General features: G+C 47.0%; 1 protein-coding gene across 5 annotated transcripts in view; it reads right to left on the bottom strand.

The window, feature by feature from the left end:
- The window catches only part of qkia (QKI, KH domain containing, RNA binding a), a 65,988-nt gene extending 51,876 nt beyond the window's left edge, over nt 1-14,112 (bottom strand). For 4 of the 5 annotated variants that reach the window (XM_030356620.1, XM_030356621.1, XM_030356619.1 and 1 more), the window contains exon 1: nt 13,675-14,093. In XM_030356620.1, coding sequence (XP_030212480.1) covers nt 13,675-13,819 — 145 coding nt within the window. In that variant the 5' untranslated portion in view covers nt 13,820-14,093. Of the gene's footprint in view, nt 1-13,674 lie in introns of all 5 variants that reach the window. The other variant, XM_030356617.1, reaches the window with a different exon arrangement.
- Nucleotides 14,113-19,286: the final 5,174 nt, after the last annotated feature.

The following is a 19,286-nucleotide window of genomic DNA, read 5'->3' as shown; positions in this document are numbered from 1 at the left end:
ACTGCTGTAGTCATCCAGGAATCCAGCACCCCCCACCCCCCCCGCGCTTCTGGAAAGGAGAGTAATTCAACGGCAGCACTATCTGCAGAGCCATCAGGAAGTCTGCCTAAAATTAGAAAGAAGGATCATCGGATTTGATGATGTGGAACTGCTTTATGGGGCCGGGTGCTGGCGGAGGGGGCACGCTGGCAGCCCAATGAGCCATGGGAGTGCCAGTTTCCTGTGCACAGTGGGGTCTTCCATGGAACGAGGCGGCACTGGCAGGGAGGCCCGGCTCTACACAGAGCCGTAATGGCCTCCTCTAAGAGGATGCCGCGGGGGGTCAGCGTTCATTACACCCTGTGTGTGTGTGTGTGGGGAGGGGGTGGGACCCCGACACACACACACACACACACACACACACACACACACACACACACACACACACACACACACACACACACACACACACACACACACACACACACACACACACACACACACACACACCAGGGGGTGAGTTGGCACGTTAGAACGCTACAGAAAGACACGGTTGCATTGCACCAAACAGCTGTCTATGCGGCACAAAATTATTTTACGTCAAAAAGCTAATCTCGTACACAAACACACCGTACAAGTGATCGCTAACTCTTGAAAATCAAAATGCAGGTCGGATCGCCGAAGTAATTAGAAGGTTTGCAAGACTCATTTCAGAGCAGTTTCATAGCAAAGCTAATTATACAGCCATCACAGCAATCCCAGTGTGTAGCGATGTGCTAATTCCATCACTCCCCTCAGATCACCTTTTTGAGGGAAAAAAGTCCCAAAACCTCCATGGAGCTGGCACAGCCATCCCAACACTCACGAATGCACAATCAGGCTACAAGGCTCTGAAATACCATGCAAAGATAGGCAATTCCACCACTGCCATCTAAAAGAGGGGAGTGATATGTTGCGTTAAATTGGAAAGCACAGAAAGTCATTTATTAAGCCGGGCTTTAGGAGGAGCAGCCCAATAAATGTTTTACTGGAGACAATATTGGAAAGACAAAACCGGTCCCACTACAGTAAACTAAAGGCTTGGCTATGCTTCCACGTTAACGCAGCGCATGGGGGTTTACGGAACCGTTGCGCCCTTGCGGAACCCTCCCCGAGTCCCCCGCAAGTGCCTGACTTGCGCCTCCCAAAAATGGTCACCTTGCGTCGAGTCAAGCGCTGTGATCGGTCCGCTCACTAAAACTAGACGCTGAACCAAAATAGGTTCACGACTTCGTTGAAGTGTCTGCGTGGTCAATAACTAAAATAGGCCGTACAATTTAGGCCTTTGAGAGGCGGCGCAAATATAGCATTCTGGGCCTATTATTTACAAGAAATAAATGTTTATTGGTAGAATGCCCTCTAGTGACAGGGATGTTAAACAGTGGCATTGGCCTTGTATATCCTGTGTGTAGATATAGTCAATATTAATAAAAGGCAACATGTGTCGTAGAAATTTGAATATAATTAGAATGTTAAAAAAAGGAATGAAATTCAAATGGATAGAGGAAGATTGAGAGCTCTATAGTACCCTGACCGAGATGTGAGGAGGATACCAGATAAGCAGCAAAAGGAATAACAGGATGGAAACGCCAGGATGCAGGTTGTATTGTATAGATTTCCCTGTGATGTGTAGCGTGCCCCTATTATTTCCTATTTTTTTGCGTGAAAACGGCTCTTCTCGTGATCAGAGGCCCAAGGGGTGGGGGGACGACTCATACTTCCTTTCACTGCTAGTATGACGCAATGGTGCATATTTGGTAGAAAAAGGCAGCTTGAAACATCTTCTACCATAACTAGTCAGGCATTCAGTAGAGTCTTACATCCAAAGTGACTTGGTGTAATTAAGTAGCAGATAAGGTTGCAAGAGTGCAACTTGCCCATGGATGCCTACAAATTGGTGGCTGATCGAACCCAGTATCCATCGGCCAGGGGTCCCAACGCCATAACCGACAACAATTGCAGGAAAAGGTCCAGCTGTCAGCGCAGGAAGGAAGGAAAGGCTCTGGCTTTCAATGTGACTGGAGAAGATAACCAACAGCGTTGCTTCCTGCCACGCCCTTCCCCGGTATCCATGGAAACCCCTCAGCCCAAAAAAAACCCCCAATGTTGTACAAAACCCTCCACCCTTGCTTTTGTAAGCAAAAAGTTTGAGTTCCTTGCAATCTTTCAATCTTTGAGCTGTTTTTTTGTGCGGGCAGCAACATCATAATGACTCTTCCAATCTAAACACAAGCCGCAGTGGGGGTTGGTGTTCTTAGCTGACTGCTTCAACTGCAGTACAAACACCCCCTATGCGTTATTCCTCAATCAATTACACAATACTGAATTCACCAAAAAAACGGATGCCACAATAAACTGCCTTTAGGCCGCATTGCCATAGCCGTTTTTTAACAAAAGCTGCAATCATGACAAACATGATTGCTTGTCGTTCATTCAGGAGAATACAAGCGTGATGCCTAGAGGTCTCTAACAGCAGTAGCTGGTGGCAAAGAAAAGTTTGTCAAGCATAACAAAATGGACAAAGGAGTGTTGCTATCCGATCATCATCTAAGCTGCATGTGTGTGAGGGGGTTGGAAGTGCTGCAAAGGGACAGGCACATTCCTTTACACCTCATTAACAAAAAATGAGGTCAAAATCATCAAAGAAGCAGGAAAACTACAACAATGCAAATGACCAGCCGGCATGAATCACCGAGCCTTCATAAAGTGTTATGCAAAGGAAATTACTGTTCTGACCTGGAAAAAAACAAAACCACAGCTTAACCATCATCTGCCATGCAAACAGAGACACACGTCGACAGACTTGCCGTAACAACACGCACGAAGGCTAGGCAAACAAACACAAACAGGTTGAACAAGTCAGGATTTACAAGTGTTTTTTTTAGAAGAGCAGGTATTTCCTCCCTTTATTGTGAGGCGGGCTTGCTCAGGCTCGTCCGACCTGCCGACAGATCCAGTCAAACAGCAGTGTTTCTCGGTCCCTACGTGTGACAACAGAGGATAGGCTTGTGGCGTTTGTAAAATGGCTTGCTTTAACAGAGTAATGACGTTGCCATCTCAAGATAGCTCCTGAAATGTACTGCTTTTGCTTTAAAGACAGCTACACAGACAGCTACACATGTTCAGCAAATGATGTGCATGTACAGCAACTGGCCAGATTGTATAGTTTACATTCTGGGGTCAAAACAAAGACGAAAAAAATCTAGTGTGTGTGAACAAGCGTTTGGCCTGTCGCTCCTTGTCAAACAAAGTCTCAAGTCTCCCTGTTGAGAAACAATCTATACCGACACGGTCGGGTCGCCATAACATTTCCCAGAAGACAATAGCAGGAATTATGTATTAATTCAGTGCATCGTTGTCAGCCTCCCAGAATTCGAGAACTGAGCGGAAACATTGTAATACAACAAAGTCCCCAAAGTCTTAGCTTACTTTAACACACACACACATAAATGAGAAATAGATAATAAACTGGTGAAGGCCCAATTGCCTTTCCGGTACGTTTTTTAACGAAAGGATAACAAAATACATTAATACAATATTCAAATAAATGCACATTTCTCTTAAAAAAAATAATAAACGTACATATAAAAATATAGCAACAAGCATAAGCATTGCGGTGCTTATTCTGCTCAACAACAAGCATAACAAACTGTTTATAAACCTGGACCCATTTCACTGCTCATTCTGCTTAACAAGCATAAACAAACCCAGGTAAACCTGGAATATAAATAATACAAATAGATATTCTCGACTCTGTATGTCATCTCCTGGTTCCAGTGTTTGAAGCCATAGCCTAGTTATTGAACAGGGAAACAACCTCAAAAGCTAAATATGGACGCATTAAAGAATTTTATGTACGCACTTATTTATTATAATCCCTCTCATCCGCAAACTGACATTCACTTCCCTCATTTACTCGGTGATTACCAATTGAACTCCATAATAATTTAATCCTGTAAATAAACAGGATTTTTTCATGAAAGTACAGAGCCTACACTCATATTCACTGGCCATACGAGGTTCAGTCTTGAATCCATCCGTCTATTTCACTGCCGCGATTCTCAAAGTGAATGCAGCATATTCGCATCGTAACTGAGGTTGACGTCAGTTTAACAACATCTTTGCCACAGTAGTTGCAAAGGGTGACATGGGCCATGACTAGACCTAAAATTGAACGGCGCCTCTCCAAATCAATATCCCTAGCTGTGCCATTTTTCACCTGTGCATTTCTTATTTACCGTCACCGCAAGTTTACCCTCATTCATTTGATAAGCGCCACCACGATGCATAATAAAGTAGTGACTCTGGCAAGTCATCTGAGCCTGGGAGTCAGTCTAGAGCGCCTGCATTATTTTGACGCCCGTGTAATAATAACATATCGCAAGAGGAAGCCATACAATATATTCCAGTATTGACAAATTGTCCCACCCCTAATCTACAATGGGGGGGGGGTGGGGAATGGACATCCTTCCATTCCAACAGCCTGGATTCCTTCACTTCTCGCGTCTCTGCATCAGACATGCTAGTGTGGGGCTCCACTGTTTGGTCTGTGTGTCTGGTCCGGGAGACCCTTCATCTTGATATGTTGCATCCCTTGTGGGACAACCGTGGGCCTTTTAAAATAGCTGTTGTGTTTGGAAGCCACAGTGTTAGCTCTCGGAAGTTTGAAGAGAGGTTCGGTCAAGATGCTGCCTCGCTGACAGATAGCGTGACGCGTGACGAGTGACGAGAGATCAGCCTTTATCACCGCCCGGACTGTCATTAATCTCCAGCTTCCCCCCCCTCCTGAAAACTCCTCAACTATCGATCCGTTTCAGGGGAATTTAGACTGACGGGTTTATTGGCGGGTCAAAGTGTGTGTGTGTGTGTGAGACTGTCAAGAGAATGCTCCGGACGTTTATTCATGGCCGACTACAGAGACTGAATGTGTAGCAGGCTGTCGCACAGAAAGCGCGTATCAAGTAGAATGGGAGCCCAGAATGACAGTGTGAACTAGTGGCTGATTCAAACTGACAAGGCTGGGTTGCAGGCCTTTAACGTCACCACTGGTCCTGGATGCATCCCTGAGGCTGGACCCAACCCCCACACACAGAAAATAAACAGACTAAAAGAGAGAGAGAGAGAGAGAAGAGAGGAGAAGAGTGCAGCGAGAGCGGGCCAAGGGAAACGTCTAAAAAAGACAAAGCCAGGAAAAATGAGTAATCCTCATGGGAGACGAGTCACAGATTTTCCTTCTGTGGAAAAACAAAAAGGAGTGTCATAGGAAGAAGAGCTCTCACACTCTGCAGGACAACTGCCATCACCTCTCCCTGACAGTAGGTGGGATGAACACAAAAGGAGGAAAGGGATCATGGGAGAAAACCCAGTAAGTGAAAAATGGGGAGGCAGAGAGGAGGACTTTGTTTGGGATGAGGACAAAGGTGCGAGCGAGGGACAGATGAAAAGAAAAGACAGAAATAGTGGTTCGACACAAGTGTCAGGAGCTGAATAAAAATAAAGACTAGAGGAAGAGCCCCGGTCAGAAACAGCTTGAACCCGTGTCGGACTGATATCACACACACACACACACACACACACACACACACACACACACACACACACACACACACACACACACACACACACACACACACACACACACACACACACACACACACACACACACACACACACACACACACACACACGTCGGGAGGAGGGGTCAGTGACCTTCCTCTTAGCCAACCAAATGACCTCATTCACAGCCAATAGGAAATCTGTCTCGTCCTGTTCTTTTACGGCTCGTAATGTCCCCGCCGGGCTCTCTGTGGCCTTGCCCGCATTTCTCCTTTTTGTTGCTTTGAGCGCACACAAATCAATCACTTATGTGGATCGAGAAGCACATTCGCTAACGGATAGCCTTCCATGTAACGCAACGTACCCACATGCTCTCTGCCCTGTTATCCACGGTTTATTTTTCTGTATGTCCGTCTTTCCTGTGCTCCAAGAGGCCCCCCTTTTGTCTGTCCAATTAAAATCCTCATCACAGTGTGAGGCAGCGTCGGCATTGTATAATCTGCCCCCCCCCCCCCACCCCATCCACTGCACTAGATAAGGACACCCAGGACTTAAGCCTCACTGTAAACAAGACAGGCGTGCAGTAGCGGGCGCTACATAAAGAGCAGGCGCACACTGTTGTGTTAAACATGCAGTTACATGATAGGGTTTCGACAGTAACCGCCAGCGCCGTCGTTCTGTCGCTTGCATGTGGTACACGAGCATAAATCATGGGAAGCAAAACCAGTTACTGTTAATTATAGCGCAGCGGCAGTGACGACCGGATCAAGCGCCCTTCCTGTGATATATATATATCAAAATCACAAAAATCTACAAACACATGGGCGGGGGTGGGATGCTCGGAGAAATCTCTGTTGTGGTGAATATGGAAATGCTTCAACATAACACATAGGCCTACCATCACATACGGCAGTCAAATCAAACCATGTTATAAATAACAACAAGTGACACGGTGGAATAACAATCCCAAACACCCAAACCCTTACACTCAAAATCGGAGGTAAAAGATGCAATGACAGCACTTTCTACAAACGCTGGTCAAATGCATATTCCAGCGTACAACTCTCTGGCGGTTCGCGTTGAACCGGTTCTGAGCATGGGGGAGGGGGTGGTGAGGACGCTAGGCCCCCCATGGGATTTGGCAGAACATGCCAACGGGTCATGAACCAGCAGAGTATTGATGGAGAAGATCAGGCAGCATCTCTGCCTCTTCCCCCCCCCTCAACCCCCCCTGGGGAAGGTTACGTCCCGGCCTCCTCCCCTCGGCCCACCCACTCTCCCGCCAAGCCTCAGAAATAACACAAGCTGCTTGGGGACAGGTCAATTATTCATCCCTGAGTTATCTGCCCCATGTGCGCCTAGAAAGGCAAAAGATGCCAACTGCAGTCAGCAGGGGGTCGATCTATCGAGCGTTTACGGGGAAAGACGAGAGCCACGGGACGCGCCGAGACACAGAGCTCTGAGGGCCAAAGGCTTTGAATGAAGGGAGCCATCGGAAAACGTTATGAGACAGTAAACAGGGAATGGTGCATCTCGTCAAGGCCCTCATCACAAACACATGAAGCAAAATTCTGAATTCCTGTGGTGCCTGATGCGTAGTGTAAAAACACATTCTGTGCAAAGGACCAGAGGGGTAGGAGTACAGGTTAAACACAACACTGGGTGTTGTGCAAGTGGGCTGATGCTGCAGGTAAAAATTCCTGAGATGACTAGCCATTCCACTCCCTAGAAGCGATAAAGAGAGAACAGAAACATGCATGAGAGAAAGAATACACAGGAGACAGGCAAGACTCAGAGAGAGAGAGCGGCAACACAGGAAAGACAAGTAAGAGAGTTTGAGAGGATAACACTGGAGTGAAAAGGAAGAACAGATGAGTTGACACACGAAGCAAAACCAGATAAAGACAGAACGCCAAACGTTGGAGAGGAAAGGGAAGACATAAAGCAAGGCGAGAGAAATAAAAAAAACAAGCAGGGGGGGGTGGGGGAAGGGACAAAACGAACAAAGCAATCTTAATAGTCTAAGGCTTGCAACAGAAGAGAAGTAGGAGATAAACAACAACAAAAAGAGTGAGATCAAAAAACGAATAAGTAGTACCGTGTGTGTTCAGGAGCAGGGTGGGGGAGAGCTATTCTAAGCAAGAATGCAAACGGGTGGGGCCCCTTACACACACACACACACACACACACACACACACACACACACACACACACACACACACACACACACACACACACACACACGAAGGTCGGGGATGGGATAGGAAAGCACAGGGAGTGAACAGCAATGTCGTAACAGACCCCCCCACCCCCTTCGATGACTGAATCTGAATTAGTTGGTGCAAAGTGGACACACGTGGAAAATAACTCAGGCCAAAAACAGGAACAGGTCTCCTCTCTAAAGAAACGGGACAAGAGGACCTCGTGCTCCGTCGCGCTGTCTGGAGGAACAACAAGCCAGGCCACGGCCTCTGGGGGGGGATTTTCCTGTCTGAAAAGGCCTTGGCTTCCTGTCCGTGTTTTTGTTAGGATACAGGGGCAACCAAGAGATTGCAGAGCGGGGGAGGTATGGGGAATGGAACGAGCAGTGCAACTAAAAAACAAGAGCTGGCTCTTGAGTGTGTAACAAATAAGCTGCCATTAACACTGCAGTCAGCAAGGAGGAGCTGTCATGGCACATTTATTACCACCCACACAATTGATTACCCCGTATAAATATCAATATTATCTGGGTTCGCTAAAGACATGCGGCCTTCTCTCTTAGATTTTCCTATCTATGAAATTTTATGTGATTAATATATATATGACATCTACCACAAGCACAGAACATTTCTATCAACACTTTAGCCCATAACCCCGTCCATGTAGGCCTTTGAGACTGCAGCCGTTGAGGAGGTAGAGGGGGTAGCGAGTAGGGGGTTTGACGGTTAGTTTTCGGTGACAGAGGCAGCGAGATAGCCAGCCAGGGTTAGGGCAGGGCAGGCAGAGCGCAGCGGTGATAAGGGGGGCCCTGCACTAGGAGGATTGAAGCAGTAGATAAGCCGCCCACGGCTGTCGGTGGACGTCTTTATCATCCGCCGGGCCAGGAACGAGGCCCAGGACTCTGGCTTGAGCCGGGCCACGAACGGGGCCCAGGACTCGGGCTGGAGCCGGGCCAGAAGGAGGGGACCAGGCGACGGGGCAGAACTCTGGGCCATAGTGGGGGTGGCTCTAGTACATTGCAATTTAGCAAATGCAGTTTTTTTTGGCAGCAAGAAATTGGCAGCCGTGTGAAAGCAGGAATGGTTTGGGCCACTAGAACTCTCCTGTCCCCCATTATATAGGGACTAAACAAGTAACTTAACCCCCCCCCCCCCCCTGCCTTCAACCAAAATAAGGACTAGATTCGACGGTTAACCACAGAATCGCCATTTCCTGGGCAGATCAAACAGCAGAGGACAAACAATGTAAAAAGGAAGAGGAATTGAAGGCGAAAGACAAGCCCTTTAAAAAGAGGAGACGGGACAATGACTAAGAATTAGCCTGCAAATCAGCTTCACGCCTGACAGTGGCAGCTCAGCAAAGCGGCTCACAGAATGCCTCTTAGTTAATTAAATTCCAGCTTATAAGTGGCGCCTTGGGAGAGAGAATGGCGTGTGCGTGTGCGCATGAAGGGGAAAAGAGACGGGGGGGGGGGGTTACGGGTGATTTTTATCCCGCACAACAACTGGTCCCTAATGTGCATGAACGGGGGAAAGAGACGGCGGGGGTTACGGGGGTTTCTGGGGATTTTTATCCGGCACAACAACTCGTCCCTAACCTGTTTGCATGCATAGCCCATCTCTCCCCCGATTTCCCAGCAGCCCCTAAGCTTGTCTTCCGCGAGCGACACTCAATCTTGTTAGCCGCTAAATTGATTGCGTGTCGGAGGTTAGCACAGGTCCATCCCAGTCTCCCAGGCTGCCAGTGGGTTTTCATTCTAATATAGTCGCATACCGTGATACAAAAACAAAACAAAACGGAGGACAGTGTGGGTGGGGAAGGGGGGGGGGGGGGCCCTAGAGGAAAGATAAGGCACCATATACATGTGCATCCTTTGTTTCCCCTCTGCCGTTTATCAAAACCCTAATCTAGAGGATGAGGGTTCCTGGGGAGACATCGCGCACACGATGCAATCTGAGTAGGACGGCAGTCTGTCAGTCTGTCCTCTCAACTCTGACAACTCACCAGGGAGGATTAAAAACAAAAAGTTAAGTCAAAATGTTTAGTGGGGAGGGGGGGGAATACTGGAAACTGAATGCCATAACGACCAGCAAGAAGAGTTCTGGCCTTCTGCACCATGGTTTCTCCAACACTAAATCTCCAACATTAAATCCATTAAACAAACAAGGCTCAAAATTGAGTCCTGAATAAAAGGAGGGAGGGGTTAACATGTAGGGGGGAGGGGGGTTATGAAACTGCATCGATCAATCTGACTATTCTGTTATGCTCTGAGAGACTTCATCAGAGGATACGGGAAGGAAAAAATAAATAACCCAAGTCACTCTCTCGCTCCCTCTCTCGCCGTCTATGTCTCTCTCCCACTCTGCTACCTCACATAACAGCACTTGCACTGCACTAGTCCTGACGCTCAGTGTTATATGGTTCGTCTCCTCCTGCCAAGAGAAAATATAGCAATTTGAAGCCGCTTGTTGTCTGGCATGTGGAGCGTGGACCATAAAGACAAATAAAAAGGGGGAATAGAAATGGGGGCCTGTCAGAGGCCAGAGTGACCTTGCCTGGTCTCACACACACACACACACACACACACACACACACACACACACACACACACACACACACACACACACACACACACACACACACACACACACACACACACACACACACACACACACACGTCGAGGGGGTCTAAGCCCAGGGTGTCAAGTTTTCGTTCCCCGTGGAAACAGCTGCACAGACACATGCGCGAGAGGTTGTCTCTGTGGACGGGGCGCGTCACATTCATACATGTGCAGCTGTCATGGATATACGGTTCAGGGATGGAACGTTTCGGAGAATCGGGGTGAAAGAGAATTTCAAAACTTCTCAACCTCTACGCCGCCTGATTCAAACACTTACAGGTTTGACATCAGGACAAAAAGGACATTTCTAAAAAGGCGTTCAAATCACAGCGGCCACTTGCGATAGTAGGAGAGCCACGTTTTTATTTTTTGTTAACAACTGATATGCCGCCCCCCCCCCCCCCCCCCCCCCTGCCCCCCAGGATACACAGCTGCCAGCGCCGTGACAGCTTAAAGAGTGCCCTTCAATTTTGGCCCCCCTTTTAGGTTGCCCACTCACCCGTCCACCCGCTCTCACCACCTCTCCCTCAAACGGCAACAACGTTCCACTTCTTTACCATCACAGTTTTTTTTCAAGCATCGCTCTCACCCAGCTCTCCTCAGCCTCTCAGGACACAGACTGCGGAGCGAGACACTTGTGGACTCTGTGAAACGAACAAGTGATCTAATGGCAGGGTCAGATGAGTTCCAACTGGATTAAAGGACGCTAATAAAACTCAAAAGGGGAGGGGAAAATCGAACTGCAAAGAGGCCGTTACGGTAGTCACAGTGAAACTCCATGTTTGCCGAAACCCTTGAACCACTGTCGTGGGCTTTATTTGCCTAACCTCTCCTCCTCCTCGCACAAATATACACCATGTGGTGAACAGAGAGGGGCCTGTCGTTTTGAAAATACAGCCCGAAACACAAATTACAGCATCACCCAGTTGGTGGTCTCGCAATGGAAATAGAAAAAAAAAATGGTAACGATTAGTGCAATGATTTATAATTAATAGCGCCTTACAGCAACATAAAAGCCATTTGTACTGGGTGGAATTTATCGCACAGAGCCCATAGCTCTAGACAGGACGTGTGAGGAAGAGAGGGAGGGGTTTTTAAATATCGCACCAGCGCTACAGCTACACCCCTCCTTACGCCCTTGGAGAATACACAACCCCAGAGAGACGCCTGCTTACAGGAAGCAGACGAGGGTCAAACTCACGCCTTGCGGACAGGGCTGCTCTCATCTCACAATCACACGAAACATTTGGCCGAGGTTTCAACTCGCCACCATGGAAACTCTGGTAAAACAATGAAGAGAGGGATGGGGGGGGTTTAACAAAATGGTGGGTGGGGGGGAGACATGAGAGTCCTAGCTGTGGTTTCATGAAATAAATGAAAAACTGGAGAACTCCCACTCACCTATGAGTAAGGACTCTATGCTGCAATGAATACAGGGACACACGAATATTTCAGTCTGACTAAACATGAGATTTTCCCACTTGAGAGTGCATATGTGCTTTGAGAGAAAAACGAACTAAATCTGTCCGCATGGCTGACTGGGAGAAAGAAGATTGAACGCAGCCTTGTTTTGGTAGTTTTACTTCATTCAAAATGACTACAATTTTACTACAGATTTGTGCGTGTGGGGAATTTTGTGGTGGGGCAGCAAACGAATGTAGCAAAAAAAAGAAAAACTGCCTTTTCTGCTAGCGTCATGAAACAAATATAAACTTAACCAACCGATTAAAAATTGAAAATATTAGATGGTGGTTTCAGGCGTCCTTATGGAATGTTTATTCGGTCAACTTCGGCAGCGATTAAACTCAATGAACCAGTATATTCGAAAATGCGTGAGTCCCTAACATAACGTGGCTAGACCCTTTATACATTATTAACATTTTGTTATGGTCCAAAACGGTGTCGAGTGTGTTCATCCTAACCAACACCTCTTGTTTTTACAATTGTAATGGTACGCATGTAATCTCTCCTGACCTGTTTTACAACTAGGCTACATAATAGCGAGCCAATGCGTGCAAACAGGGAACAAAAACAAGCCATGAGTTGCCAAACTATTCATGTTGGTTTCCGAGCTTTTTTTAGTCTGACTTATCATCCACGCTGGAAATAAGATTCTTGTTAATTAAGGGAATTGATTCATTGCTATAAAACAATCAAGCCACGGACGTCTGCGAGGAGGATGTGGCGCTCTCTAGTGTCCCCCGCTCACTTACATAAACCTCGACTCAAACGTTACAATAAATCCGCTTACGTTCACGATACTATAAACAACAAGTAAGTTCGGGCACTAGTGCTGATCTTTGTGACCAATGCTCCAACTGCGGGTAAAGACTAAAAGAGCCCATCATCTCCATCGTGGAGCAGGCACTGGCACACGCAGTTTCGCAGGGTAGTCTGGCAACAACAACAACAACAAGAAACACGACTACTGCAACCAACAAGGAACAATAAAACGCCGTGAAACATTGTTACCCAGCTTTAGACATGTATTAATACATCATAACATCGTTCGTTTGTAATCGGGACGACTGTTCAGCCCTCACAGCCCAGTGTCCTTGTTTTGGCAAACAAGTAAGATGCATACCGATGGACTGATATTAAATTGTCCCTTAGATACCAAACTATTAAATACAGAATTACGGTCATGATAGGCTGGCCATTGCCGATCTTCCCAGTCAGTATCGACTAATTGTATCAAAATTATGTATGGGCTTTTCAGCGTTGGCAGGACTGTAGACACACTAGGTTAGCCCGAGTTCCTCGTGCAGCTGCTACCATGCAGCTAAGCTACAATGCTTCGTAGTTGATGTGGAAATAGACAGAATAGTGAGTGACGGAAACACACTAAAAACTACCAGAGATCCACTATACAACTTTGTCCAACACATTGAGACACCGTGGCGACGGGCGTTTCCGTGTTGTTGTTTTTTTTACTTAGTTAAAGTTTGATTTCACCCTTCGTCGTCAAAGTCAAGAGGGCAAAAACAAACTGCAGAGGTACACGACTTTTGAATAACTTGAGGGGAGGAACAAACTCTTGAAATGCACTTTTCTGTCTGAGGAGGAAAAAGTCAAACCCCTAGATACTGACTCTAATTTGACTTCACCACCATGTCTGGGAAGTTTTGTCTGCATACCACATGATTTGGGGGAGCCTATGCTAGCGTGTGTCTGCAGCCCCCCAATGCAGCATGCGATCCCAGAACCGAAGCCGCTCCGAGCCGAGCTGTGGTCACGGTCCCCTCCCGTTGCCCCGCCGCTCCACGCGGCCATTTACCTTCATCGAGAAGCCTCTCCAGGTGTGTAAAAATGCCGCAGAGATTTGGCAAACTGGTCATGAGCTTCTTTTCATTCAATAACTGCATTAAATAGTCAGGGCTCGGCCTCGGTCGCTCCTTCACTTCAATCTCCCCGACCATCATCTTTGCAACGAGTGAGATCAAGCCACCACCAACAGAATCCTCTGGTACGAAAAGGAAAAAAAGGCAAAAGAAAAAACTTGCGGATCAGATCCCTCGTTCCCCCCCCACGTTTCGATCACTGTTGTTAGACCACCCTCGTATCGGAAAAATCGGGGTTGATTTATTGGCGTTTGTAGAGTGTAGAGAGGAAAAGAAACCGTTATCTCCGTCCAAAGAGTCGAAAGCCCTATACTCTCCTCTTCACAGTGCGCGCTCAGGGACGTTCGTTTCCACCACTGTAAGCGCCAGAGTATTCCACTGGAAGGGTTCGTCTTTCTCGTCGCTGATTGGCCTGAGTGAATCTTAACGGACTGGAGGATGCGCCAATAAGGACGAAGCGTTCAACCGCGGGGGCGGTGCAATGTCGATAGTTACCAATACCAACGATCTACAGAGATTAAGACCAATTGAATGCAGGAATTCACAAATAGAAATAAAATGTGCTAACAATGTTGCGATACGTTTAGTTAATTTACCAAGCGATGACACATTTATGTCCAAACGCATCTTTTAATATCCTTGTCATCAGAATGACTCTACTTCTTGAATCGACATTGACTCTCTACTTCTTGAATCGACATTAACACTCTTATAAATCTATTCCACATTGATCTATTATACATAGATATATTAAATTCTAGATATGCATCTGCACTATTACATTGGTCGTTAAGTAGGCTATTGAAGATCTACTAATCACTACTAATTAATTTGTTTATCCAACATCACACACACAATAACTTTGGTTAGCACCAGTTGTACGCCGATACACTTTTTGAATTCTCTTTGGCATAATTCATTAATGTTTATAATTGTCAATAATAATCTTTCAGTGTCCTGTCCTTGAGAAGTCCTTCCCAATCCACATTGGAGATTAACACAGAGATCAATGGGACACCTCTTCACATGCCCGCGCCAATCTTTCACCATCACTGTAGTCTAAATAAACCCAGACTTGTATGCTTTGATTTCAGCAGCTGTCGGCCAAAAGAGGCCTGGCTAAATATGAGCCCCGACCTATGGCCGTGTGCGATTGTAGTTCAGCAGCCCTCATGTCTTAGGAAGAACGAGTAGTCCCTGAGTGTGCCATACGAAAAGACAAACAGCTGCAGCCTGACCTTACAGATATATTAATGCCTCCACAATGTTAACACATATTAAAGTAGAACAGTTCAAGCCCCCAGCTTCGAAAATATATACAGAGTCACTTTAACAAAAGGCAAAGAGTAATTAGCATTTTAGATGATTTTGGTGAAGCAGATGGTCACACGAATAGTGTCGGCATCATGTAGGTCTATGGCACGTAGCACACACACGCACACTTAGAACACACACAAACGCATATGCTCAAACACACACACACACACACACACACACACACACACACACACACACACACACACACACACACACACACACACACACACACACACAAAAAAACAGACACACAGACACCTAATAACAGATGTGCACATGAAGACACACACACCTTAATACTGACAGACACACAGAAAAATACAAAAAGAAAGACACACACACAGACGTTATATTCAGCGCTCAAACAAGTCCACACACACAGAGTTGAGAATTCATTCCTAAAAGTAATGCTAGGAAGGGCATTGGAGGTGATCAAAGCAGGGAAGCAGAACTGTTGAGAATATTTTTCTGACTATTAAAGTTGGTTGGTTGTGTTGAAGTCTATAGTTGAAAAAAATGGGTTTAAAAAAATGACTAGCAGATAGATAGTGAAAATTCTCCCAGAACATTATGCAGGTTTTATAAAATTCTAGTTAATTAAAAATGTGATCACAGAACATAAAGAAGAGAACATTTAATGCAGAACATTTTGAGGCGTTTACAAAGTCATTATCTCTATTTCAAATTATTATCCATAATATCACTGGACTATTTGATGATTTAAATTAATTTGGGAACATTGATTTAAAAAATAAATAGAAACTTGACTTTCTACTTTCACAAAAATCCTTAAATTCTTCACATGTTCGTGTTCTGTTGCTGTCTCCCTTTATTTGACCTCTTCCATGGGTCTTGAAAATCTAATTTCTTATGGTATTATTCTTAATAAGCTCAACTTTTGTGTTTGCTGTTATAATCCCAGCCTAAAATAAAATAAATTAGCATTTAACCGAAGGTATCTTTATCAGCCTGGATGTTAATTTTCAACTAACTAACATAGTGTTGATTTATCTGAGCTGGGCTACATGTCGCTTCTGTTTCCTTTGACTTCCTGTCAGGGGGGAGAGGGAGGGAGGGAGGGAGGAAGAGAGAGAGAGAGAGAGAGAGAGAGAGAGAGAGAGAGAGAGAGAGAGAGAGAGAGAGAGAGAGAGAGAGAGAGAGAGAGAGAGAGAGAGAGAGAGAGAGAGAGAGATACACAAAAACACTAGACACATGAAAACAACAAACAAGTCTTAGAAAGAAGAATACAACTGTAATATGTGTGTTTGTGTGTGTGTGTGTGTGTGTGTGTGTGTGTGTGTGTGTGTGTGTGTGTGTGTGTGTGTGTGTGTTTGCTTGTGTGTGTGTGTGAGAGAGAGTCTCTGTGTCTGTGTGTTTGTGTGTGTGAGTGTGTGGGAAAGTTAAAGAGGTAGGGAGAGAGAGAGAGTGTGTTTGTGTGTGTGTGTGTGTGTGCTTATGTGTGTGGGTGTGTATATGTGCGGGTGTGTATGTATGTGCTTGTGTGACAGAGAAAGCATTGCGTCTCCCTCAGCCTGGAAGGGAACTGAACAGATAGTAATCCCCCATTGCTCCTCAAGCCCTTGTGTTGTCGTCATTTTTAATAACACGGGGTTCCATTCAACAATTAATCCAATTAACAGAAATCCAGATAATTAATGAACAAGCGTTTAGCTTCTTTTGAAGGGGGGCTGTGTAAGCTCACTCTCAGTGTGCTTGGGGAGCACCGTCGCCTTTCAGCTCATAGTTTTCGGAGGAACAGACAGTCAAGGGGCCCCTTTGGTTGGGGCCCCTGCACCTAGCCATCCCCTTGCCAGGGGCCACACGACCGCAGCCAAAGACACTGGTGGGTTGGTGAGGCAGCAAGGCAGGCTGTGATAAGAGCGATAGCTCAGGCGGAGCGGAGCTGAGGCCCACAGGCTCCGATAACACGTATCCATACGTACGAACAACAAAGCAAGCCGCCCGACTTGCCTTATTTCTTTTGAGTTACTAGTTGAGGGGCTTAGGGAACACAAGCGCGCGCGGATTCTAGGTCATTTAAATTCTGTGGAAAATGTTGGGAACAGTGCGACGGAAAGAAATGTATGGCCTGGCAAACACAGCACAGGCGTCACATCGTGCGAGAGAGGCACCACTGTCCCAATTTTTCGATATAACTCCCCGTCAAAACCCAGACAACTACACCGTTTGCATGTTTAAGGCGTACGCTTGTTTGGTCGCACATGCCCACAAACAAGTGTCTGCCTCGTTGTGGATGCACGGGAGTACACGCATGTGGCTGAATACCAGATCGCTATCATAATACTAGTAATTGCATTTGTGAGGGTTGGTACTCAGCGAAGCTCATTAATCTGTTGTTATTACGGGGATATGCGTTGTCACTGGGAGGAGGAAGGACGAGGAGATGGGAGGCGAGGGGAAGAGAGGGAAGGACGAGAGAGAGGAGGAGATGAGAGAGGAGTAGCATGTAGGCGATGCCAACAGTCTTTGGAAAGCCCCCCCTGGTTCCCCCAAAATCACCTGTTTCCCTTGGTGGTGGTGGTGGCGGATCAGGTCTGGTAATCCAGTCAGCAGGCAGCTGATAGATATCACGTGATAGATGGTCTGCCCCCTCGCCCCCCCCCCCCCCCCCTCCCCAACTCAGAGCAGGCCTGCGTTATATCTGCCTGCACCCTATCTGGTCAACGTCCACCCTCCTTCCCAAGGCAGCAGCTCTGTCTCCGTTCAGAGAAGCACAGGGCCTCTTCCCAGTGACCCAAAACACCACACTAAAGATAAAGATGTAGTGTTTCCCACAGCGCTGCAAGGTTATTTATGGCACCACCATATCAGGCTTGGAAATAGACGTGATGAGTTATGACAAATTGATGGATCCATTACCACGCCGGGAAACCATGACTAGATCTCTCTCATGAAAGGCAAACGTCTTTATATGAGTAAATAAAAAATAAATCTAAAACCAAAGATGGCTCCCTACTGTGACACCTTGAGGTGCCTTGAGTGAGCTGGGTGGGCCCCCCTCCCTGGGGGCCACAGAGTCCCACGTAGTGCAGGACGGTGGAGGAGCCGTCACAGGGCTGTAAGGTGGGCCCGACAGAGGAGCACATATGAGAAATCTCTGCAGCGTTTTCCAATAACCCAGCCATCCTCCACCATCACAATAACCCCAAAGTCTCCAGCCATCACAATTTCCTCCACATCTCTGCATATAACAATAACCTCACCATCTCCACCCATCACAAGAACCCCCCTACCTCAACCCATCACAAGAACCCCACTACCTCCACCCATCACAAGAACCCCACTACCTCCACCCATCACAAGAACCCCACTACCTCCACCCATCACAAGAACCCCACTACCTCCACCCATCACAAGAACCCCACTACCTCCACCCATCACAAGAACCCCACTACCTCCACCCATCACAAGAACCCCACAACCTCCACCCATCACAAGAACCCCACTACCTCCACCCATCACAAGAACCCCACTACCTCCACCCATCACAAGAACCCCCCTACCTCCACCCATCACAAGAACCCCCTCCACGAATCACAAGAACCCCACTACCTCCACCCATCACAAGAACCCCCCTACCTCCACCCATCACAAGAACCCCCCTACCTCCACCCATCACAAGAACCCCCCTACCATCACAGCGCTCTCCACTCAGAGGAGAAAACTGTGGTGTTATGTTGTTGTTGTTGTTGTTGTTGTTGATGTTGTTAAGACGCTCCAGTGGTCTTACAATCTGGTGAGGGAGGGTCCTGCTGCGCCTGGCCAGGTCCAGGACGGTCCCCCAACAGGGAGGAGGAGGAGGAGGAGAAGGAGGAGGAGGAGGAGGAGCAGCAGGCAGGAGCGTGATGAGCAGGATCAGCCGGTGACAACAGGAAGCCAGGAACCAACGTTAATGGATGACTTCATGAGGCACACACACATACACACGGCACACACACACATACACACACACACACACACACACGGCACACACACACAAACAAACACACATGGCACACAGCCATAGCCAATCACAAACACACACACACGCACGCACACACACACACACACACACACACACACACACACACACACACACACACACACACACACACACACATACTTACACACCAAACACACACACACACATACTTACACACCAAACACACACAAACACACGCACACACACACACACACACACACACACACACACACACACACACACACACAC

This window comes from Gadus morhua, chromosome 5, assembly GCF_902167405.1.
Source record: "Gadus morhua chromosome 5, gadMor3.0, whole genome shotgun sequence".
Lineage (NCBI taxonomy): Eukaryota > Metazoa > Chordata > Actinopteri > Gadiformes > Gadidae > Gadus > Gadus morhua.
Note: the sequence above shows the minus strand (reverse complement) of the source record. Positions and strands in the feature narration are given on the sequence as shown.